This window comes from Bufo gargarizans, chromosome 3 (genome assembly GCF_014858855.1).
Source record: "Bufo gargarizans isolate SCDJY-AF-19 chromosome 3, ASM1485885v1, whole genome shotgun sequence".
Taxonomy (NCBI): domain Eukaryota; kingdom Metazoa; phylum Chordata; class Amphibia; order Anura; family Bufonidae; genus Bufo; species Bufo gargarizans.
This window is the reverse complement of record NC_058082.1, coordinates 550,239,884-550,266,299: the sequence shown is the minus strand read 5'-3', so window position 1 is coordinate 550,266,299 and position 26,416 is coordinate 550,239,884. Positions and strand designations below refer to the sequence as shown.

Below are 26,416 nucleotides of genomic sequence, written 5' to 3'. Positions count from 1 at the left end.
CCAGACTGATGCAGTCTGAGCGGATCCGCATCCATTCAGACTGCATCAGGGCTGGACGGAGGCGTTCGGGTCCGCTCGTGAGCCCCTTCAAACGGAGCTCACGAGCGGACCGCCGAACGCTAGTGTGAAAGTAGCCTTATTACAGTCTTAAAGGGCCGATCATAAATCTGACTTTAGCCATATGTGAAAGTGCAGTGAGCTGTCAGAGTGAGGATGAATCTGGCCCAGAGTCTTTTAAACCTGGTCTTTACCGACACTACAAGTGTCAGTGCAGAATTTTGCTCACATTTATATAATGCATTTAATGATTGGCAATTAATCCAACTGATTCATAATTTGTAGTAACACAGATTAGAACATGGCTGGATCACCGCGCATACATGTGTCATGTTATCCCTAATTTTCTGGCTCGTCTCCCACTTCCCAGCCCTTTGCCCCCGTGAATCACTGCTCATCTCTCTAGCAATGTCAGTCAGGGTTTTAAAGCAACATTCCCGCATAGCAGTGAAATAGCTGACATGCCTCTCTGCAGCAACCTGTTCAACCAGACACAGGAGGGGGGCACATGATAGCCTCCGTCCAATCACAGCGCTGCAAGCCAGAGGGCTTAAAGAGTTGCAGGAGTACACCTGTATGTGCTAGCAGTGAGGATCAGGACAGGTGTAAGCGACTTTGGTGAGTATACTGCTGGATAGACAAGGCAGTGTGCTCCGAGAGCAATGTGCAATGGATTTAAATGGAAATGTATTTATTTGTGTAGCAGAGCTGAGTTTGTCATGTTGCTTGATGGTTTATGTGCATTTTTTATCACATAATTTTATCTCTTGTGCAACAATCCCATGATGAAATCAACACTGCTACATCTGTGTATATGCAGATTTAGATGTATTCTTGGCACAGCTTGCCGTGCTGTCGGTGCACGCTATCTTTTGCATTATATAAGGATAAGCCACATGTTTTAGCTCTGGGACTGATTCTAATTCTCCAGGAGTGAGCTAAGAAATTCAGCTCTGCTACATCCGAGTTGGTTCATTAACCACCTCTGTTCTGATTTATTTCTCATTTGCAATCCTATGTAGATTCAGCTTTGCTACTTTTGTACAAACAGTTTGGCGTTGCAATCGTGCTGCTATCCTTTTCTTATATGTGGTGTTACATGAGGCTGCAGGTAAAGTTACTGAAGTATCGCACTGAACAAAGAAACAAACTCAGCTCTGCTACATCTATCTATACTATATTGTTGGGTATATGCAAAGCGATGTCATAACTCTTTGTTTTATAATCCATATTTTTATTTTTTTTTTACTTATTTGTCAAGGGCCACTGACACCTAATTTTTAGTATCTTATAACCCTCCCCTGCTTAATGGAAACGGAACAGATCCGATTTGCAGACCATAGACGTCTATTATAACAGAACGCATTCTGGTCCGTGGTAATGGAATCCATAACGCAATTCACCTGTTACCAGTAATCTAATTTAAAAAATATGAAATTCGCTCGTATCTAGTCATGGGGGTCAGGGATGTTTTTTATTTATTTATTTAGTTTTGTTTTGTTTTTTAAACTTCTGTTAGTCATCAAATACAGAAACCCTAGATTCGGTCTGTCTGCAGCTGGACATGGCTGATACCAGGGGACAATAGACGGCAGTGAAATGCACAGTAGAAGGAAGTAATTTTATTTATTTATATATTTTTTTTTGGGTGTGACTACTCCTAGCAGCTGGTATGTCTGTTATGCGTCACTTAATGAAAAGTGACATTTTTCAGTAGAGCGTCCCTTTAAGCTGGGGGCTATATGACTAAATTTAGGTTGTGCGCAAGTTTCAGTATGTTTTACGTGACAATGCAGCTAGAGATGTGACCTGAATCTCACACGCCCAATCCAAAAGCTTTGAAAGTTTTTTTTTTTTTTTTTTGTTTTTTTTTTTGGGCCCCCCTGCTCCTGTGTTGTGCACCCCTTCAATTCAGTTTGGGGTGTTTTTTTTTTTTTTTTTTTTGCAAATTCCTCCTATCACGGCTCAAAAAATGTGAAAGATGTTCCTTCTTCCGCTCGCTGCAGGTTTTCCATTGCGCATAAGCTGCATTTGTTGCTAAAGGGCATTTAGGTGTGGCCCCTGTACGTGTCTGGGTAAAAGCGGAGATGCTTCACGCCCCTCATTGTATGTCCCGCTGCTTGGGTAAACAGGCTGTACACGCACAGATCTTTCTTTATTTTCTGAGCATTTGATTTTGTTTTTTGGCCACGTATGATTTTTGTGTGTGTTTTTTTTTTTTATATTTTTGTTGTTGAACACACTGGCCGAGATTTACTAATCCTATAGGCGGCGTACACTTGGGGCTCATGCACGCAAGCGTTATTTTATTTATTTATTTTTTTGCAGATTGGCTCATAACTAGTGTTGAGCGAACTTGTGTTTTCAAGTTCGGCGTCTAAAGTTTGGCTTATCGAAGAATTGCGTTATGGATTCCAAATTCTGTTATGGTCCGTGGTAGCGGAATCCATAACGCGATTCTTCGATGACGCCGAACTTAAAACACAAGTTCGCTCAACACTAATGATGACCCATTCGCTTAAATGGGGCTGCTGCGTTCCGCGGCACCCGAGGAAAAAAATAGTTCATGTCCTAAATATTGTCCGTATTATGTACAAGGATAGGACAGGTCTACAGCAGGACGGACGTTCCGATTTGCTAAATGCGCAACGCACGTGGCTGGTGTCGCGTGCGTGAGCTGTCTAGACCCGCCCAGACTTATCTCAGGGGCTTAGGTCGGATGATAAATGTGGTGCAGGGATGAAATTTTTTTATTTTTTTTCTCTCTTTTCCAGCGATTGGTTGGTTTTACTAGAAGACAGAATTTTATGCCAGAATTGTGGTGCAATCTTGGCGCAAAAGGGCGTGTATTAGGCCATGCCCATTTCTGATAAGCCCCCCCCTTTTCAAGCAAGTTGGGAGAGGAGGGGGGCAAATGTAGAAAGTTTAGTTTTGCCAAATTGTCCCAGAATTCAGCTAATTTGTGCCACTTTTTTAAATTCAGATTTCAGGTGCAGCAACGTTAGTAAATCTGGGTCAGTGTGACTTCCCACTAGCATTTTCTTCAGTGTTTTTTTCCCTATTTAGAAGCTGATGTCAAAAACCAGTATGTGACGGGTATAAAAAATAAAATAAAAATCCCCATTAAAAACGCCACTGGTTTTGCTATTTTTGGCAGCAAATACACCACAGAAAAAAAAACGGATCCATGAAGACAGTGCGCTGTCGAGGTTCACTATAACGGGGACCGGCGGAGATCCGGCTGCAACCCTGCAAATATGCTGATGGGCAGCAAAGTGAAAACTGCTGAATGAGGCCGGACGGAACCTCATTGGCGCTCGATATTCACGGATCCCGCAGGCTGTTCCCAGACGGAACAGCCTGCTGGATCTGGTTTAGCGCAAATGTGAAACAAGCCTTAGTTGTGTTTTTATTTGTCCGTATTATTTAATATAATTTTATTTTTTCCTCCCCTTTAAAATCGATTGAGAAAAATCCTCAATGTTGATAGCAAAAAAATAAATAAACACCAAATTGTGACATTGTAGCAGTGTGACATTCGTACGTTGTGCCCAAGACATGGGTGAGGCGTCCATGCTTGCCATTCCCTTCTATGGAAGTTGTGGAAATGGTCAAGCATGCTCCTTTAGATTTTTCTGCAACGTCCTTAGAAGTGAAGGGAGGGCTCTATGCACATGCGCGGTGCGCGCTCCTTCACTTTGAGGGACCCAATTCTAGAGATGGGTGTGTGTGTGACAGAGGTGGTACCCGCACCTATCTGATATTAAGGACATATCCTATCCAAGCAAAATGGCGCCAGTGTGTGAGATGGGCCAACCCAATTAAAAGGGTTATCCAAGATCAGAAAAACATGGCTGCTTTCTTCCAAAAACATAGCATTTATGACAATGCAGGTTCTTTGCGCCTAAATCCGCGACTTTTCCCCGCTCATGCCAGGTCTACAAAAGTGGGCATGGTGTGAGCGGGCAAAGGGATGGGCCACAAGCCCGTTTCATTCATCATTTTCTAAGCCTGTTTTAGGCATAGGAAATTATCTAAATCTACGTCGGCGAGGGAGCTGGCGTAGATTTACAAGTGGGGCTGGATCCACCGAATTGATGTAGAGGCAGGTGCCTCTACATACTTTTGACGGATCCACCGCCAGCGCCGGATCTTAAGACTGGGGTCTAAAATATCAGTCTTAATAAGTGACCCCCTTTTGTCTTTTAGTGCTTCATCATTTCTCTGCTTGCTGCCCGTAAATGACACCATTTGGTTTACTCCTAGGGTCTAAAAACCCGTACAGACCTCGCTCTTACTCGCCTGCAGTCTGCCTGACTGCAGAGACTCCACCGCCTCTGAGGGGACAGCCCCTTAGAAGGGCCACTAATCCTTTAGTCAACTTCTTAACAGTGGCCTTTTATATATAGATATTTCTGGAGAATAACAACCCTAGATCATGAAGTAGTTGTCTACATCGCAGAGCATTGTCTAGACTGGATACAATGGTGTCCACTTCTCAGCGGAGAGCAGGACTATGGACGGATTTACTGCCTCTCAATGGAAACCAGAGTGTTCTTATTCAATGATGGCAAGCGGAGATGGTGAAGGAGCTAAAACGTAAAGTCTGTTATCTTTCAGTCTGGGTTACCAAGTTGAGAAAACCTCTGTGCGTTGTGAGTTCTTGATAGTTTGGTGTGAGGACAAGTCACTAGGTGCCCGATGGGAGCTGATATGGCTGCCAGAAAGCTACGTATCTCCTATTCTAGAGTATGAAGGCCAAAGCAATCTGGAGCCAGTATGGCAAGGATTCAGAGCATAGTGAGGGCAAAAGAGGTATACTGTGACCAACATGTGGTCTTCTCCAGGTCTTCGATACTTTGAGCCTTACATTGGGTTAAGACTAGTTGAATTCAATAAACTGTAAAATATCTTCTAATGTTTGAGTAGGAATGTTGGGTTTGTCTGCAACTGCATCAGTCCCTCCTGAATACCTGAGCAGTGGCCGAAACCTCCTGTGTAAAGGTGAATCTGAGAACGTGTAGGTTTCTGGTTATTTATTTAGGGTCAGGAGAAGACCTCCTAATGAATGCCACAGGAAGTCAATGAGAAGAATGTGCACTGTGTGATGGGAGTAGGTACAGTAGCATTGATATGTGGGAATGTGGTTCAACCAGGTCAGTGACTAGATGCAGGGTCTTCAAAAACACTCATGTTTTTGGGGGAGGGGGAGAATGTATTGCTCCCTTTTGTGTATCTCATCGTTGCAAAACATTTTGAAATGGTTTTTATTTATTTTTTTTTTATTTAATTTTTTTTTACACCGCTCTCTGCACTGATTTGTGGTTAGCTATGTTAACTAGGTATTCGCCATATTTATCAACTGTAACTTTTTGCAAGTTGCAAAAAAAACAAACAAACCTTGCACTCATACCCCAGTAGGGAGTAGCATACAGAATTTTTTATTTTTTTTGTACAAAGGGTTAGTTCTAAAGATTTAGGGGAAAGAGTTAGCATCCCCTGTGCACCAGAAAACTGGTGGCAAAAACTCCTGAGCAAATTTTTGTTTTGTTTTTTACTAACCACTCGCCATTTTGAAAAGTGCCAAGCGGTGAGAGGATGGAGTAGGCAGCCTGTCATATGTTTCTACGGCAGGTAGCTGGCCGAGACCAGTGTTTCCCAACCAGTGTGCCTCCAGCTGTTGCAAAACTACAACTCCCAGCATGCCCGCACAGCCAAAGGCTGTCCAGGAATGCTGGGAGTTGTAGCTTTGCAACAGCTGGAGGCACACTGGTTGGGAAACACTGGCCTAGATTATAGCTGAAAGGTACACCAGATCCCTCACTGGTGTAGATCTCCCCTATTGTGCACAGATCCCCCACAAATATGAAAAGGCTTGCCCCTCTTAATTGTGGTGCATCTAAATCAAGCAGGGAAGAGATTAAAGGGGTTTTCTGAGACATCTTTTTATGATGACCTATCCTCGGTATAGGTCATCATTATCAGATCGGTGAGGGTCTGACACCCGGAATCCCTGCCGATCAGCTGGTGAAAGAGAAGGCTGCACGTTGTGCTATTGCGGCCTTCTCTTCATTGTTTATCTGCTCGACATCACAGCGGGGAGCAGGTGTAATAACAAGAAGCCGTCCCGTTCACATTCTATACAAGTGTATAGGGTGCTGGGTGTCCGCATGCCAACTGATATTGGTTACCTATGCTGAGGATAGGTAATCAATAAAAATATCCTGGGGGGGGAGCCCTTTAAGGCCATACATGCGTGAGCAAATTCAATGCATGTGCCCCAAGAGTGGGTCTTTCAGACACCAGATTTAACAGTTACATCCTTCTCTCAACATTCCCTCAAGGCTCTTAAATAATGTTTTGGCGAGGCTATCTTATGACTTCTCTGTTCTCAATCTGTATTGACCCTGGAGTGCACTAGAGAAAAAGCCGGTTAGGCCAAGTATTGCTTAAACTCTATGGTAATGTTTTCACAATGGTGGAAATATTAAGGAAGGATATGGTGCCCCTCAAAAATCTATTCCACTTTGATTAGATTACAAATAAGTAGATTAAGATGAAATGAGTGGTTATTGTCTTGTTGTTCATGGTCTATGACCACTTGGAGTTTTCTGTACCTGGAAGACACTAGGTGGCAAATTGCAGAAAAACTACTGTATATTGTAAGATGGGTTTTCGAGACCGCTATAGGGGTTGTGGAGGGAAATGCAGCTAGGCTCTGCTACCTCATGGCGCCCAATGGTCCCTCTACTACATAAGAAGCATTATGTAAGTAACATGGTAGGTGTAGGCTCAGTTATAGGTTTTACATTGGGTCCTAGGAGTGTCAACCTTTTTATAGTCTGATTCTTGACCCAAATGTTTCTATTCAATGTGGGAAAAGTCTTCCTTAGGTGACTACCAAGGAGTTAGGTCAAGCATTTCTATTGGACAACGGCCTGAAGATCGATTGCGGTTGTCCTACCTACTACATGTGGTGGTACATCAGATGCCCTTTATAGTAAGACTTGGATAATATATTTCTTCTATGTGTCCACTCATATCATATTTGGCCATATCATATTTGGTTATTTCTTCTTTGTAGATTATCCACGCTTGAGACAATGGGGGATAATTCAGGAGTTCGCTGTTTGCAAGTGATTCTAATAGTCGGCAATGTGATCACTGGGGTAAGTAGAGCGTTTAGTTTCATTTCTGTTTTGCTTGTATCACTTTTCATCAGATGTTTTGCACCTTTTTAGAGCTTAGCTTCCCTTTGCTTTTAAAGAGAGCTGAAATGCAGGACGCTGCCGCAAGCTCTACAACGTGGCCAGAGCCTTCTGCAACTGTTTTGGTGCGGGTAGCTGCCAAAAATTGCTTATCAGTGGGGGGTACCCCATGTCTGGATCCATTCAATCTGCTATCAATGACATCCTGAAGATTGGTCATTAATAGTTTGAAACTGGAGAACCCTTTAAACCCCATTTTCATATGGACAGAGTAGATCCCTAATGTTCAACTTCTCTATGATCAATCTGAGTTGAGCCAGAAGAAGGCCAATAGAGCACCCTCCTTGGGCTTTGTCAAATTTGGCCATACAGTTCTCCTCTCCTGACTCCTTGTAGGGAATCTCATAGATACCTGGATTAACATTTCTTTCCGTTAAAAGGTTTCTCAGTCTCCATTCATACAAAATTGAACTGCAGACGTAGGGATCATCCAAGCTTCCTTTAATCTTTTCTGACCTTTTGCATGGTGACTGTTTTATCTTGAACTGAAGACCTGAGCAGCACCTGGTGTATTTCTTATGAACCGGTCCCCAAATCTTTGTCTAGTCTACCATAAGACCATATTCTGTTGACTTTAGCGGCAGCAGACTGGCATTTCACTTGATGATAAATTAGTTTATGATCATTAAGAAAACCTTGGTCTTTGTCCAGAAGTGGTCCACTAGGGTCAGGCACCGTAAAATAATAGCCATGTAGGCTACTCATGGTTGTAACCTATCGCCTGCTACTCTTGTAGCTCAATAAATCTTAAAAGGAATATTATAAAACTTTTACACCCTGATTAAACAGGTGATTACTTACCTAGATCTATTTCCCCACATGACCATTGGACTCTATGGTGCTGTTAGTTTGAGTCATTGAATTTGCAACCATATCGCACTCATGTGAGGTTGTCCTAGGACATGCGTTTATGGATTTTGATGGCTTTCTGTTTCCCTCTAGCTGGCTGGTCTAGCCCTGACGGCAGAGTGCATCTTCTTTGTGTCAGACCAGAATCGTCTCTACCCACTTCTCGAAGCAACCTACAATGATGACATCTTTGCAGCTGCATGGATTGGCATATTCACTGGTTTCTGTTTTTTCTTGCTCTCCATTTTGGGTATTGTCGGCATCATGAAATGTAACCGGAGGATGTTGATGGTGGTGAGTGTTCACTTAATTGAATGAAAGTTCTTGACCTTCTCCTATGATATAACCATGCCTTTATACGCTTCCTAGAACAATACAAAGCTAATTGGGTTTAATGATTAGTGTTCTGGCCATTTCAATCTTGCGAATCCCCAAAAAGGTCATTCTCCTATGAAGTGTGTGGGTATTCTGGATACTCCAATGGTTTAATCGGAAAGTGACCATAAAGGTGTGACCGCTTCTCCATTGATGGTCGGTATTAGCCCATTCTCGAGATCATCATATTTTCACAGATTAAGCTACGTCTTCTTAGTTTTTCAGACTAGCCTGTTAAATCTCTGTAGTCTTCCCAACTATGAATTGGATGAAATGAGTCTTAATTCTTTGGACTAGAAGTCAAGTCTTGTCTCAATTTCACGTTGCGTTTCAATTGTCATGGAAGCTCTTCTAGCATATGTTAGACTACTCTAGGCGTTCTTTGGGATTGCTTTTGGGTTGCATTCTTCTTGGGAGCCCCAATAAGATTTGTGGTGATAACTGGGTTAAAAAGTTAATCACAACTTTTATTTGCCGTATGGTTCAGAATTGTTTTATCTGCTTTTTTTATTTTTTTCAGTATTTAATCCTGATGTTCGTTGTTTTCTGCTTTGAAGTTGCATCTGCTATCGTTGCAGCAACACAGAGAGATTTCGTAAGTTAGAAATTATTTTGTGTATTTATTTGCGGCTCACCCTCCTAATGTTATGGAAAAAGGTCCTCTGATGTTTTAACTCTCCCTCTGCCAAAAATAGGTTATAAATAATAAATTCAGAATGTCAGGCGCACTTCTACCTGGACAGGATACATAAATGTCTATGATCATATCAGATGATAAAATTGATTCACATGTGTCAGCATTTACTACCACTTAGGCCTCATGCACACGACCGTTTTTTTTTAAGGTCCGCAAAAATGGGGTCCGTAGATCCGTGACCGTTTTTTCGTCCGTGGGTCTTCTTTGTTTTTTGGAGGATCCACGGACATGAAAAATGAAAAAAAAATCTAAGTCAAGTTTGCCATTGAAATGATAGGAAAAAACGGACACGGATCACGGACACGGATGCCAATCTTGTGTGCATCCGTGATTTTTCACGGACCCATTGACTTGAATGGGTCCGTGAACCGTTGGCCGTGAAAAAAATAGGACAGGTCCTATTTTTTTTCACGGCCAGCAAACACGGATCACGGATGCGGCTGCCAAACGGTGCATTTTCAGATTTTTCCACGGACCCGTTGAAAGTCAATTGGTCCGTGGACAAAAACGGAAAACGGCACAACGGCCACGGATGCACACAACGGTCGTGTGCATGAGGCCATATAATTGAAATAAAGTAAAAATAAAATAACACAGTATAATTAAATTAAAATAGTATTAATATATAGTCCCTGTACCGTACATCTACTCCTCAATGTATGAGATGGTGTCTGTGGGAGAAGTATATTAATTATAATATACAATAGAGTATATGTTGGCAAGAATCATAATTTAATTGGCATCAAATATCCATATAAAATCTTTGTTGTCACTTATGCCTATACTCTATATAATCTTTTTTTTCAGTCTTTAGTTTCTCTTAAATACAGTGACACGGCCGTATAATAGGCTACTTTCACACTAGCGTTAATATTTTCCGGTATTGAGATCCGTCATAGGGTCTCAATACTGGAAAGAATGCTTCATTGTCAATAGGGGCAAAACGTAACTGAACAGAACGGAGCGCTCCAAAATGTATTCTGTTCCATTCTCATACCAGAGAGCAAACTGATTTAATATATGCAATTGAGCGTCTAGGCTGTTACACCTAGAGGCTCTGCTCTCTCTGCAACTGCCGCCCCCTCTGCACTTTGATTTGCAGGTCCAGGAACGATGCTTTCACTGCCTGGACCTGTCGGAGTGCAGAGATCAGAGCCTTTAGGTGTAATGGTAACGCCCCCTTTGCTCCTAGAGGATCATTTGCATATATTAAATCATCATTTTTCTCAGCAATGCGGACACATATGAACATGGGACCAACACAGAGGCCTTCAGCTGCCAAGCGCACATGTAACAGGTCAGCCAGTGTCATAGGGACAAATCTGCAGACAGATGGGCTTTAACATCAGAGAGTACGTACTCTCAATTATTACATTTATTTATAAGCCGGACCGCTTGCTACAGATATGATCCAATACAATACTGGACACCCATACTATAATATAATACATGATATGGTCATACATACTGATGGTATAATATAAGCTACGGTCATATATACATCTGAATGACTTGCCTCAATATTGCATTAGAAGATACGGCCGTGTCACTGTATTTAAGAAACACTTAGGCCCCTTTCACACGGGCGAGTTTTCCGTGCGGGTGCGATGCGTGCGGTGAACGTATTGCACCCACACTGAATCCTGACCCATTCATTTCTATGGGGCTGTGCACATGAGCGGTGATTTTCACGCATCACTTGTGCGTTGAGTGAAAATCGCAGCATGCTCTATATTGTCCGATTTTTATTTTTTTATTTTTTTATTTTTTTCACGCGGCGCAGGCCCCATAGAAGTGAATGGGAAGCGTGAAAATCGCATAGCATCCGCAAGCAAGTACGGATGCGGTGCGATTTTCACGCACGGTTGCTAGGAGACGATCGGGATGGAGACCCGATCATTATTATTTTCCCTTATAACATGGTTATAAGGGAAAATAATAGCATTCTGAATGCAGAATGCATAGTAAAACAGCGCTAGAGGGGTTAAAAAAAATAATAAAAAATAATTTAACTCCCCTTAGTCCACTTGATCGCAAAGCCGGCATCTCCTTGTGTCTCCTCTGCGCTGAACAGGACCTGGGGTGAGCTGCTGCATTAAATACCGGTTAAGGACCTGCGATGACGTCACTCCGGTCATCACATGGTCTTTTACCATGGTGAATCGCCATGGTAAAAGATCATGTGACGTACCATGTGATGACCGGAGTGACGTCATCAAAGGTCATTAACCGGTATTTAATGGAGCAGCTCACCCCAGGTCCTGTTCAGCGCAGAGGAGACACAAGGAGATGCCGGCTTCGCGATCAAGTGGACTAAGGGGAGTTAAATTATTTTTTATTTTATTTTTTAACCCCTCTAGCGCTGTTTTACTATGCATTTTGCATTCGGAATACAATTATTTTCCCTTATAACCGTGTTATAAGGGAAAATAATACAATCTTCAGAACATCAATCCCAAGCCCGAACTTCTGTGAAGAAGTTCGGAGTTTGGGTACCAAACATGCGCGATTTTTCTCACGCGAGTGCAACGCATGACAATGTTTTGCACTCGCGCGGAAAAATCGCGCATTTTCCCGCAACGCACCCGGCTCTTATCCGGGCAAAAAAACTGATGCCCGTGTGAAAGAGGCCTTAAGGCTGGTTTCACACGGGCGTTGCAGATTGGGGCCGGATGCGTTCAGAGTGCGTTCAGTGAAACTCGCACTATTTTGCAAGCAAGTTCAGTCAGTTTTGTCTGCGATTGCGTTTAGTTGTTCAGTTTTTTCCGCACAGGTGCAATGCGTTTTGATGCGTTTTTTCACGCGCGTGATAAAAAAACTGAAGGTTTACAAACAACATCTCTTAGCAACCATCAGTGAAAAACGCATTGCACCCGCACTTGCTTGCGGATGCAATGCGTTATTCACGCAGCCCCATTCACTTCTGTGGGGCCAGGGCTGCGTGAAAAACGCAGACTATAGAACATGCTGCGATTTTCACGCAACGCAGAACTGATGCATGAAAAACAACGCTCATGTACACAGACCCATTGAAATGAATGGGTCAGGATTCAGTGCGGGTGCTATGCGTTCACGTCACGCATTGCACCCGCGTGGAAAACTCGCTCGTGTGAAAGGGACCTAAGACTGAGGAAAATATAAAATTATATACAATAATCGTAAAAAGATATCGACAGTTTCCCCCATAACAGTAACCTCCATAGTGGCCTCCCCTTTAACAGTGCCTACCCCAGTGCCCGCCCCCCTTGACAGTGACCTTCACAGGGGCCTCCCCCCCCCCCTGACAGTGACCTTCACAGGGGCCTCCCCCCCCCCCCTGACAGTGACCTTCACAGGGGCCTCCCCCCCCCCCCTGACAGTGACCTTCACAGGGGCCTCCCCCCCCCCCCCCCCTTGACAGTGACCTTCACAGGGGCCTCCCTCCCCCCCCCCCCTTGACAGTGACCTCACAGGGGCCTCCCTCCCCCCCCCCTGACAGTGACCTTCACAGGGGCCTCCCCCCCCCCCCCCCTGACAGTGACCTTCACAGGGGCCTCCCCCCCCCCCCCCCTGACAGTGACCTTCACAGGGGCCTCCCTCCCCCCCCCCTTGACAGTGACCTTCACAGGGGCCTCCCTCCCCCCCCCCCCTTGACAGTGACCTTCACAGGGGCCTCCCTCCCCCCCCCCCCCTTGACAGTGACCTTCACAGGGGCCTCCCTCCCCCCCCCCCCTTGACAGTGACCTTCACAGGGGCCTCCCTCCCCCCCCCCCCCCCTTGACAGTGACCTTCACAGGGGCCTCCCTCCCCCCCCCCCCCTTGACAGTGACCTTCACAGGGGCCTCCCTCCCCCCCCCCCTTGACAGTGACCTTCACAGGGGCCTCCCTCCCCCCCCCCCCCCCTTGACAGTGACCTTCACAGGGGCCTCCCCCCCCCCCCCCCCTTGACAGTGACCTTCACAGGGGCCTCCCTCCCCTTGACAGTGACCCCTGCCCCCCATGCATGTAGCAGTGTAGTTGTGCGATCACACGTCATATATGACTGAATGTTTAAGGACCTGCGTACTGCTAAGACCTGTGATCAGTTGTTATGGCAACCTGGAGTAGGATCTGCAAGCTTCTATTGGCTAATAAGAGACATGTGTCTAAATGGCAGTTCGGATTTAAGTGAAAGACTTGAAGGCTTGTATTGGCTAATGCAGGTAATTTTGGGGGAATATCTCAGGAATGGTAAGTCCTCGAGAGCTGAGACCCGGTCTAAAACCTTCCCGGACACCTGATGTAGCTGTGTGGCAAATTTGGTGAAGATCGGTTCAGTCATTTGGTTGCGCATAAAGAACATACAGACAGGCAAACTCATTTTTATATGAGGCATAAGTGACAACATAAGGATTTAATATGGATATTTGATGCTAGTTAAACTATGATTCTAGCCAACATATAAATGTATAATTGTTATTCATTTGTATGTTATATAATTATAATAGTAATACTTCTCCTACAGACACTACCTCATACATTGAGGAGTAGCTGTAGGGGGGACTATATATTAATACTATTTTAACTTAATTATACCGCATTATTTTATTTTTACTTTATTTCAATTATTTTAGTGGTAGTAAATGCTGATATATGTGAATAAATTTTATAATCTGATATGATAATATTTAGACATTTATGTATCCTGTCCAGGTGAAAGTGTGCCTGACATTGATTTATTAGATTTTGTAAATATTCATGTCTTACCTGGGTGTCTATTCAGCGTCCTAGGCAATGTATCTGAGGGTTCAAACCATGCTATCAATACAATACCCATGAATTTGAAAGTCAAAATCAAATTGGGCCCCCTTCTGATCCATGTCCTTGATCAAGTAAGCCCCCACAGTACCCAATTAGGGCACTCGTCCAAGAATCGCTTAAGTTGTAATTGTGACATAGGAGTGTGCTTATGGATATGCAGCATATAAAAAAAAAGGGGGGGGGATGCCATCTAAGAGTCTTGACCACCAATCAATGAGGCCTCACCGCGTTTAGATGATCAGTCCTGCTGCTGGGACAACCAGAAAGTGTCAACATAGGGGAAAACACGCATTGGACCATTCCCATTAAAATCATTAGTCCTGCATGGATTTGCAAAGTTCTCTAGAAAGAGAGATTCTCTTGGTAGCGCCTCGCAGTCATCTGTAATGTCAATCTTGAAGGGGTTCTCCTAACAGTTCACTGAAAATAAATTATATCTTTTTAAATGTCAAAAATCAAATCTTGGCATAAAATTCATGATTTGCCAGCAAATAATTCACCATCAAATGAACCAAACCATTCACCAGCAGATGAGCTGGTTCATGAGCTGTGAGACAGTGATGTCCCTTTCTTATGCTATACAAGGGTTGCTACCCGTCTCTTGGTTAATAAAATGTATTTTTTTTATGCCTTTTGTAACCTATTTTTTTATTTATTTTGCAGTTCACTGATAATTTATTCCTGAAACAAATGTTAGAGTACTATCAAAACAAAAGTGCCAGCAACAATGACGAACAATCCAAAGCGGACGGTGTGACAACCACCTGGAACAACCTGATGCTTATGGTACTTGGAAGCTTGATATATTTACACTTTGCTCGTTTTATTATTGTTTTATGTTATTAAGACTTGCTTATGACTGACTGAACTGTTTTCATGCAACAGCAGAAATAACGAGATAAAAAAAAATTGGGGGCTCGTCCGGGATCTGCATGATCTTAGACCTGGCTTTTCCCTGTGCTGATGTTAATGTATCTGTATGATCCATGTAGCTAATAGAAAAGACTTCATAACTTGGTAGCTCAAAATAATTAATCCTGGAATAACTATACTAGAGACAGAGGCTACGGAACGAATATTTATGCTAAATAATTTGCTAAATATTTTATTAAATATATCCTAGTTCTGGTTTGGTTTCAGATGTGATGGTGTATAGATATGACATACCATGTGGGATGAGCAATATTTCTTTTTAGCATTTTATTTAATTAACTTGGGTAACATTTAAAATCTTTATAAAATACTGTCCTGGGAAAATATATATATATATATATATATATATATATATATATATATATATATATATATATATATATATATATATATATATATATATATATATATATATATATATATATATATATATATATTAGTCACAAAATAGATTTCTTCTGAATTGTTTAGGATCTAGGTTTGCCATGCTATTGGCAAGGTGTATTTTTGGGAATTGTCTGGACAAACCCCGTCTTTGGTCATTTTAAAATTAGAGAAATGTTCAGTTGTTTTCAGAAGTAAAATATGTCAAGCTCAGATTTTACTGCAGTGAGATGGGCATCACCAGTGATTGGCACCATTAGTTTAACCATGCAAAGAGCACAATTTTCCAGTTGGTGTAAAATAAACTTTTTTTTTTTTTTTTCTCGTTTTCCAGAAAGAATGTTGTGGTGTCAACGGACCTAAAGACTGGCAGGAGTACACCTCTGCGTTCCGCAATAACAACGTTGACTCGGCCTTTCCTTGGCCTCTGCAATGCTGTGTCATGGATGCTAATGGACTACCATTAAATTTGCCGTCCTGCAGACTGGGAGTTGATGGATTTTTGCATCTCTCAGTAAGAAGCGTGCTCTCTTGAACTATTTGGGCACCAGATCTTAAAGAGAACCTGTCATGCTGAAAATGCAGTGTAATCTGCAGGCAGCATGTTACAGAGCAGGAGGAGCTGAACAGTTTGAGTGGTAAAAAGTTTCAGTAAAACTTGTGCTTCATCAGTGATGGCGCCATCTCCTTGACTTCAAAGCTCAGAATGAGCAGAATTTAGAATAAATGAAATGTAAGTTTTATACTGAATCTTTTCCAACAAAACGATATATCGATCAGTTAAGCTCCTCCTACTCCATAACATACTGCCTGCAGTTTCCACTGCATTTTCATGGTGACTGGTTCTCTTTAATTTGATCATTGCCCATTCTTGTGCTATTGAAGCTTTGCACTTCACAAGACCAGCTTGAGGTGCATTTGGGTTCTTGGGCAACAGTCAGATTGTGAGGCTCCTTTACTTTTACATGCACAAGCATAGAGCATGTTCTCTAAAGCAGTGTTTCCCAACCAGTGTGCCTCCAGCTGTTGCAAAACTACAACTCCCAGCATTCCCGCACAGCTAAAGGCTATCCAGGCATGCTGGGAGTTGTAGTTTTGCAACAGCTGGAGGCACACTGGTTGGGAAACACTGCTCTAAAGAACCGTGGGCCCTAGAATTGTCCCAGGTTTTCTTGGTGCTAATGGCAGCCTTTGGCTGAACTCCTAGATCCTTGAGACGGGCAAGGTAAACCTGGGTTTAGGGCAGCTCCATTATACATGTGAATATTTTCTTTACTTGTCAAGCAGAGTTTGGGGTACACAGAGGACCCACTTTGATTCTATCACCCAAGTGCCCACATACAGCCAGAGCTGGCCCTGTTTCCCTAGAACAAAGTGCATGGTTTCATGTGGGTTGTCCGGCAGAATCTTCACTAATGCATCTTTTTGTGTGATCCCTTTCATAACAGGGCTGCTATAATTACATTTCTGGACCACTGAATCGTCACGCTTGGGGTGTAGCATGGTTCGGATTTGCAATTTTGTGCTGGACAGTAAGTATAGTGGCAATGTTACCAGCTCATTTGCACACAACTGTATCAGTATCTCCTCTACTTTGGCTTTATATATTGCAAGAAAGTAATTGTAATCCTCAAGCTCCACGTAGTAAATGCTCTTTTTGATGCGTACCTGTTCCTCTGGGGCATTAACCAAAAGGTTGACACCCCTGAGGAAATGGTCTTAGGCTTAAATGTACTCACAGTAGTCATTCCTCTAACTTTTTTAATATTATGTACAGGGTATCACTATTCTAATTTTATTTTTATTTATTTTTTCAGTTCTGGGTGCTTCTTGGTACAATGTTCTTCTGGGTCCGCATTGAATATTAAATTGCATGATTTCTTAATCCTCTTGGAAATTTTTAAGAAGCAAATGACCTAAGATCATGTGGCCAATATGGAAGACAGGATGTGAAGACCCTTTCCGGAAATCCAAAGCATTCTCTCCGACTGATGATATGTTGGCCAGTGGACTTGTTTTTGGAGAGAGCAGGGCAGAACAGTTAAAAAAAAAATGCTGCCTGATATTCACGGCTCTTTATTTTTTTTATTTTTAAGAGGGCTTATGTCATTGTGCTTGTATAAGTATTGTTCTCCTGTGTGTGTGTGTGTGTGTATATATATAAATATATTAGACCCCAATGTGTTACCACCCTGAGCGTCCCAATGTACATGATCTCCCAAATGAATCCTGCCTCAAGGTTAGCAGATTATACCCTTCCTATATCGTCCTTTTTTTTTTTTTTTTTTTTTTTTTTTTTAAATGTAGCCACTAACTTTCTGCATTCCATTTATTTTTTAATTGTGACTTAAAATGTAAGAATTTATATATAAAATTAATTGCTCTACTTGCTGGCCGACCAATAGTATTACGCCAATATTCCTCTATATACACCCTCCTTGCTTTTTGAAAATCACAGAATTAAACATGGTCAAAAAATGTAGTGTTTGCTCTGTGTAACTTGACATTTACAGTAGAATGATACAATTGCTATGCATGATGTGGACCCATTTGGGGATATTTATGATGGTCTCTGTTAGTGTTTTTTTTTTTTTTTTTTTTTTTACGTAGTCGACGATTATTGGAATGAGCATAGCAGGATGTAACATAGCCCTGGCGACAACTGCGTACTCGCCAACACTTGCATTTAAGCCCTAGGGTGTACATGGGCAGACTGGCCAGCCCTACAGGGAAAGTTCCTGGTTGGGCTAATGCCCCCGGGGGCAATCCAAGTCCTCCTCTCTGCAGCTGGCTGGGTACATAATAATAAGCTCCCAACAGTAATGAACACTGTGAGAATCAGGTACTCATGTACCCAGCCAGTGACCACACTCCCTCCTGAACTCGACTTCTGTGGCCTGCACCTGACCTAGGACACCTGCTCCATAAATAACTGAAGGTAACATAGTACATAAGGCCGAAAAAAGACATTTGTCCGTCCAGTTCGGCCTGTTATCCTGAAAGTTGATCCAGAGGAAGGCAAAAAAACAACTGTGAGGCACAAGCCAATTTTCCCCACTTAAGGGGGGAAAAAATTCCTGCACACAACCGTTGTTCTGGTCTGCATCCGAGCCGCAGTTTTAGCGGCTCGGGTGCGGCCCATTCACTTCAATGGGGCCGCAAGAGATGAGGACAGCACTGCTCCGTTCCGTGGCCTGCAAAAAAAAAATATAAACATGTCTTATTCTTGTCCGTTTTGTGGACAAGAATAGGCATTTCTACAATAGGCCGCCTGTTCTGTTCTGCAAATTGCGGAAGGCACACGGGCGGCTTCAGTGTCATGCGGCTCCGCAATTTGCAGACCGCAGAAAACGGAACGGTCGTGTACATGAGGCCTAACTCCCTGGATCAACGACCCCTCTCTAGTAGCTATAGCCTGTAATATTATTACGCTCCAGAAATACATCCAGGCCCCTCCTGAATTCCTTTATTGTACTCGCCATCACCACCTCCTCAGGCAGAGAGTTCCATAGTCTCACTGCTCTTACCGTAAATAATCCTCTTCTATGTTTGTGTACAAACCTTCTTTCCTCCAGACGCAGAGGATGCCCCCTTGTCACCGTCCTGGGGATAAATAGATGATGGGAGTGATCTTTGTACTGACCCCTGATATATTTATACATAGTAATTAGATCTCCCCTCAGTCGTCTTTTTTCTAAAGTGAATAACCCTAATTTTGATAATCTTTCAAGGTACTGTAGTTGCCCCATTCCAGTTATTACTTTAGTTGCCCTCCTCTGGACCCTCTCCAGCTCTGCTATGTCTGCCTTGTTCACAGGAGCCCAGAACTGTAAACAGTACTCCATGTGTGGTCTGACCAGTGATTTGTAAAGTGGTAGGACTACGTTCTCATCACCACCATCTATGCCCCTTCTGATGCAACCCATTATCTTATTGGCCTTGGCAGCAGCTGCCTGACACTGGTTTTTACAGCTTAGTTTGCTGTTTATTAAAATTCCTAGATCCTTTTCCATGTCAGTGTTACCTAGTGTTTTATCGTTTAGTATGTACGGGTGACTTGCATTATTCCTTCCCATGTGCATAACTTTACATTTGTCAGTGTTAAACCTCATCTGCCACTTATCTGCCCAAGCCTCCAATCTATCCAGATCCCTCTGTAGTATATATACAGTATACTGTCCTTTTCAGTGTTAATTACTTTACAGTTTAGTGCAATCTGCAAGAATGTATACTTTTACTATGCAAGCCTTTTACAAGATCATTAATAAATATATTGAAGAGAATAGGGCCCAATACTGACCCCTGAGGTACCCCACTAGTGACAGTGACCCAATCTGAGTATTTACCATTAATAACCACCCTCTGTTTTCTATCACTGAGCCAGTTACAGTGCTGCCCATAATTATTCATACCCCTGGTAAATTTTGACTTAACGTTACTTTTTTTTTTTCAACCAGCAAGTAATTTTTTGACGGGAAATGACATAGGTGTCTCCCAAAAGATAATAAGACGATGTACAAGAGGCATTATTGTGGGAGGGGGGGGGGGGGAAACATGTCACAGTCTGTGGGAAAATCAAAAGTTCTATACCATTCCAAATAGTCCAAGCTGTTCTAAAACATCCTAATTACCCTGATTAATTGGGAACAGCTGTTTTAATCAACTCAACAGGTAAAAAACAGCAGCTCTCTGCAGTTGGTTTGTGGACAGTCATGGCTAAGACAAAGGAGCTCAGTGAGGACCTGCGGCTGCGCATTGTGGCTGCTCACATGTCGGGAAACATAGAATGTGTCGGCAGATAAGAACCATTTGGCCCATCTAGTCTGCCCAATAGGGCTACAAGGCCATATCTAAATGTTTTCAAGTTCCAGTGGCTACAGTGCAAAGTATTATAAAAAAAATACAAGATGTTCCGCACTGTGGAAAATCTCAGAGGACGTGGTCGGAAGCCAAAAGTGACACCTGTGCTGGCCAGGAGGATAGTTAGAGAGGTGAAAAAGAATCCAAGGATCACCACCAAGGCCGTCCTGGTGAATCTGGGCTCTGCACAAAAGTTCCTATTTCCTGTCCTGGATGGAGGCGGTCTCTCAAGGGTGCTGTCATGGGCTCATGGAAAAATGATTACCAGTAAGCAATCCTGAATTTTGCGGCTCAGATGCGGCACCCATTCATGGGGCCGCAAAAAATACAACAGCACTTTGCTCTGCTCTGTTGCCCCACAAAGAAAATAGAGCTTGTCCGTTTTGTGGGCAAGAATAGGCATTTCTATCATGGGTCCCCAGTTCCATTCTGTAAACTGTGGAGTGCACACGTCCAACATCCGTGTTTGGTGGATCGTGTGCATGAGCCCTTACACCTTGTGGTCCATGCTTGAAAAAAGAGGGATGGTTGAAAGATATGGACAACCCATACAAAGGGCTATAGTAACTGTACACATGCAGTAAAATGTGATTATTATTATTTTTTTGTAGTCTATTCTGTGGGCTCATGTTGCCTAGCAACTGCTTCCCTAAATGCGTAGGTGACCACTTTTCCTCTCGCCATTCAAACAGTATGCGTATTGTGGTACTGGTAAAGCATGAGACACAGGACCAAGAAATCTTTTTGGCCATTGCCCCATCCCTATTAAAAGGCTCCACCTTCTTTAGTCTACCGCCCCACACTTTTGAGTAGTGCTCCACCCCTTTTTACGGTACCATGCCCCCTCTATGCATATTTGTGCGCCGAGACCATATCTAATGCCACAGTATGCCGGCGCCACATACGTTCTAAAGTCCATGGAGGGCAGAAAGTCCGTGAGGTTTACCATCTCATGCAGGAGGCCTTTCCTTTTTATGACAGCCCCCTGACTGATCCGGAAAAGTATGGCTTCATCTACGTAAATGAGGCCGAGCTGCGGTGCCTCTTTTAGAAGAAACCCCCCCCCCCCCAAGTATGAAAATCGTCCAATACAAAAAATAAAGTCCTTTGTTGCCCATGGCGACCTATACATTTCTTAACCGGCTCCTGACAGAACGAAATCTGCGCTGGGATTGGTTTCCATAGGCAACAGTCTTGAGGCAGATTTATGACACTGCCTAAAAGTGAAGCTGTTTTTGTTGCCCATAGCAACCAATCACAGCACGGCTTTCATTTCCCATAGGGCTCCAGAGAAAACGAAACCTGCCCTGTGATTGGATGACACTGTTTTTCATAAATCTGCCCAATATCTGGGGTCAAACATGATCTCCGGGGCCCCGGCCTCCTCCCTATGGCGCGTTCTTCAGACCAGATCAGCCGGTCTGACCTGAACATTAACTTCTCCTTTAGTAAACATTTTATTTATAGGCGTCCACTGTTCCTGCTTCAACCAACAATGCGTATGCAGACGTCAAATCTTAGCGGGCCCCGGCCACTGGCCCCTGTAATATAGTCCTAAGTGCTCCCCAAGAGATGCTTTATATGACATTGATGAGATTTTACCTATGGGGGGGGGCAGGTTTGTCTCCTAAATTGTGACTTTTTTGTGACTAGTCACTAGAGGTCATGGATTATAAAGCAGCCCTGTAAAATTGCCGGATTATCAGACGGAGCCCTGCTTTTCACTGCAGGCTTTAGTAAATGTGATTTACTGTGTGGGGACCGTGATTGGAGCTAGGCACAAAGACTGGTGTTAATATATGTATACCGTATGGCGGTAGTATTTATGTTTATATAGATAGGAGAAAGCTAGATTTACATGCGTGAGGTTTCCGTGGTGCAACCATCAGACGCAATTTATTCGTCCTCTAGGTCCGTAATGTGGTGACTTTACAGGGTCGGGATTAGTGGCTGTGATATCCATGCTACACTTTACCCCACAAACCTTTTGGATGGAGTCATCATACACAGCTGGTCTCTTTAAGAAGAGCCTATACCCTGCCTTAGGCCATACAGTGCCTACGTAATATGTAACATTAAGTAATCTCCCCCCTTAAAGAGTCAACTTATTACCACAATATAGTTCCTGAATAATGCCGCCATATACTGTTATGTAATATTAAGTGGTTTTGGTTTGATCCTGGGTTCGCTGTCCTCAGGGGCCCATGTCCATTTCCCCGGCAGTGTCATTGCGTGTTTTGCACTGTATTCCCCATGGGTCAGGCAGGTAACTATTGCTGTACTGTAGCTTTAAGTGACTCCTGGTTCATGTGCATTGTCTCATTGTACTGTGTTTGCTGCTTAACCCCTTAGTGACCAGCCTGTTTTGGCCTTACTGACCAAGCATCTTTCTTCCTTTTTCATCATCGCGTTCCAAGAGCTATAACTCCCCCCCCCCCCCCCCCCGTCTATATAGTTGTATGAGCGCTTGTTTTTTAGTGGAAAAAGTTGTAGTTTTTTTAAATGTTTTTTTATTTTTATTATCCCTATAGTGCATTGCATTTTAATGTCAATGCTATACTAACATTAACCAGCAGGCTGCGCCAGAGAGGCGCAGCCTGCTGGAAATTTCTCAAGGCTGGTCTAGGGCCTACATCAGACCCCAGCCAGCCTACACACACATCGGCACCCTGCGATCGCATTTGCAGAGTGCCAATGGGAGACAGAGGATCGGCACTACTGCCGGTCCGAGCTGTTAGAGCAGGGTCTCGGCTCTCATGTGAGAGTGGGCGACCCATGCAGCACTTAGACTGGGCTGCCGTAAAAAAGCGGCAGTGGCGGCCTAGCCTAAGGCTCCTTTGTGACCGCCATAAAAACACGTATGGGTGGTCACTAAGGAGTTAAAGGGGGTTCTCCAGGATTAACATATTGATGAGACCACTACTTAGGAAAGGTCATCAATAGGAGAGCAGCGGGAGTCTGATACCCGGCATCCCGCCAATCAGCTATTTGAGGAGAACGCCGCAGCTTCCTAGCAGCTTACCAAGCACAGTGCCGTACATTATATAGTGTCTGTGCCTGGTATTGCAGGCCATTCACTTAAATAGGATGGAGCTGCGCCCAGGCCATGTGACTGATGAACGTGACATCACTGGCCTTGGGAGAGGTTGCAGCGCTCACAGAGTACAGCGGCCTCTTTGTACAGCTGATTGGAGGGGAGACCCCGTCTAATCCTGAGGATAGGCCATCAGTGTGTAAATCCCCTTAGGAGGTTTCTACAAAATATGTCCCTCCTATAAAGCAAGTAAACGTGACGCCAGTTGCAGTTAAGCAATGAGGACATGGAGTCCCCTTTGTAGATGATAGTGTTGGTACCCAGGGTAGGATTGCCAGAGTGGTGTAGAGTGGCCTACAATGTCTCTGTAGATGTTGTATGCACGTGTCACAGTGCTCCTACCTGGATATCCTTGGCTCCCAGACGTGGTGTAGTCCGAAGCAAATGCAAAAGGGATGAATAACTTGGATGATGGACTTGTAGTAACGTAGAACACAACTTTACTTGGCATAAAACGGTAATCCAAATGGTATGTTGGTTATCAGCAGGTATTGGCTTAACTCTGGCAGGCAAACACTTCTGCAACAATCTCAGCTCTGCTATGCAGTAGCTTTCTCAGCCCTGCTACGTTGGCTGGAGTAAATAGGAACTCTCCTCCTCTGCTGGAACTTTACTTAGCTGTAGTCTGTCTCTTACTCTAATCCTTAGTCTTATGAACTTATTCCTGGCTTCAAGCTCTTTTAGCTTGGAGTTTAAGGCAATGCAAGCCCAGGAGGGGACAAGCAACCATGTAGACTTCAAAGGCTGGGCCTAGCAGAGCAGACAGAGCTCTGCTGGCTGACACACAACCTCTCCCTGAGGAGGATAGACTAGACTGCTTGTTCACTAACTAACTCCTCCCTCTCTAAAGAGGGCTGGAATGGAACTAGAAGCTCCTCTCCAGAAAAACTATCTCTGCACAGATTTGCTGCCACCTGCTGGTGAACCAGGCACATTACATTTTAACATTGTTTTATAAGGAATAAATATGCACATTATTCAGGGATGACATAAAATACATAAGTTAGCATATTGGAGACAGTAGCAAGGTGCCAAAGAGTAGTAATGGCACTCTGGGTCATTACACATGTCTGGTCAATATGGACCGGCATGGTCTCCTCACACTTTAGCCTGGGAGTCGGAACGGTGAAAAGATGGTTGGAAGAGACTGGCGGATCCAACTTCAGCAGAGAGAAACCATGTACCAGAGTCTATACGGCTCCAGAAGGACTCCTCAGAATAGTCGCTCCGACGGACACAAAACCGATTCTTCTAGCAAATTATCCACTTTAGGCTAGCTTCACACCAGCGCTAAAATCTTCCGGCAGAGGACCGGCCTTCTGGAGTTCATCGTATACAGACCAGGCTGCATTAACATCTCCGTAAGGAGATCTGGCAGGCTGTTCCGGCACAAAGCATCCTCTACTTCACCACCAGATCCCCACTGACTGCAGATCCCCACTGATGGTGATCCGGACGATTTACGGTATAAATGCCGGGTTTTAGCCGGACAAATAAAGTTGCATACGTTTTTTTTGTCCGGCCGGCAATTGTGCCATATGTCCTAAATGAAGATGTGAATGCACCCACCTTTCCCCACCGGAGCACCTTGACTATAATGGCACCCAGCCTGTTTCCAGCATTAGTGCCAGGATTTGTCCGGACAAGCACCAGTTTTTGTCTTGCTGAATCCCTGCCAGGTCTAGGGTTGCCACCTCTCCCAGCAAAAGATACCTGCCAAGTTAGGCCACATCCCAAAGGGGATATGACTGTGGGGGATGGTTTAACACGGGGTGTTAAGTCACTATGTCATAATGTGGCTCCCAGAATGAATAATGACCCTATATGTGCCCTCCCCAGAACTTAGAATGCCCCCATTAGTGCCCCCAGTAATAATAATGCCCCCATTAGTGCCCCTCTGTAATATTATTGTCCCAATTAGCGCCCCCCAGAATTAATAATGCCCCCATTAGCTCCCCCCAGAATTAATAGTGCCCCCATTAGTCCCCCTCAGTAATATTAATGCCCCCATTAGTGCCCCTCAGAAATATTAATGCCCCCATTAGTGCCTCACAGAATTAATAATGTCCCGATCGGCGACCCCCAGAATTAATAGTGCCCCCAGTAATAGTAATGTCCCCATTAGTGCCCCCCATAATTAATAATGCCCCCACTAGTGCCCTCAATAATAATAATGCCCCCATTAGTGCCCCTAATAATAATGCCCCCATTAGTGCCCCCCATAATTAATAATGCCCCCACTAGTGCCCTCAATAATAATAATGCCCCCCAATATTAATGATGCCCCCTTCTATGTTTGTGCAAAAAAATTAAAAGAATTCACCTCATCCATTTGCTCGCGCCGCGGTGAACACTCGCTGCTCACTGGAAGCTCAGGACAGGACCCGCGCTCCAGTGTGATGACGTTTTGCAGGTCCTGCAGCTTCCATTCAATGCTGTAAAAACATCATCACACTGGAGCGCAGGTCCTGACCCCGGTGCCATCAAATGGCCTTTGAGTTACCGGCCTGGTTGCAATCCTAGCCGGGTCCTATTAAAGTTAACGGGGCCTGGCGGCGCTCCAGCTCTTTCCAGTCATGCAGGACACAAAGAACTCCAGTAGGCTGTTCCTCTGCAGGAAGATTTTAGCGCTAGTGTGAAACTAGCCTTCCTCCAGCATCCTATCCATCTAGTGTCATGGCTGAAGGTAACACCGCACAGCATAAACAGTCAGGGTATAACGTTGCAGATGATGGCGACCATAAGGGGGCATTCATACGACCGTATCTGTTTTGCAGTCCGCCAATCACCTCTGTGTGCATCCCACATTTTCATGGGCCCCATTGTAACAATGCTGTTTCTTGTCCAGGTATAGGACGTGTTCTCTCTTTTTTGCGGACATACACATACAGATAGCAGGCACAGCGTGCGCCCATAGCGAAGAATGGAGGCGGACTGCACATGTACGGCTGTTCTCCCTGCATTCCCCCTGAAGGTAGGTGTGGATCCCACCTCTTGGACCTCCTATCTGACATTTATGGCATATGCTAGTTCCTACCTCTGCGAACCCGCTCCTATCTCCGTGGTGTCAAGGAGAGCACGTCACGCATGCGCCGAGTGCTCTCCACGCACTGCTATGGG

General features: G+C 44.0%; 1 protein-coding gene across 1 annotated transcript; it reads left to right on the top strand.

Annotated features, from left to right (window-relative positions):
• Window positions 1–569: 569 nt before the first annotated feature.
• On the top strand, window positions 570–17,460 carry UPK1B (uroplakin 1B). Its single transcript, XM_044287427.1, has 8 exons — window positions 570–675; window positions 7,142–7,226; window positions 8,268–8,468; window positions 9,070–9,144; window positions 14,689–14,811; window positions 15,677–15,856; window positions 16,791–16,874; window positions 17,160–17,460. The coding sequence occupies exons 2-8, from the start codon at window positions 7,161–7,163 to the stop codon at window positions 17,208–17,210; spliced, it is 780 nt and encodes a 259-aa protein (XP_044143362.1). The 5' UTR covers window positions 570–675; window positions 7,142–7,160; the 3' UTR covers window positions 17,211–17,460.
• Window positions 17,461–26,416: the final 8,956 nt, after the last annotated feature.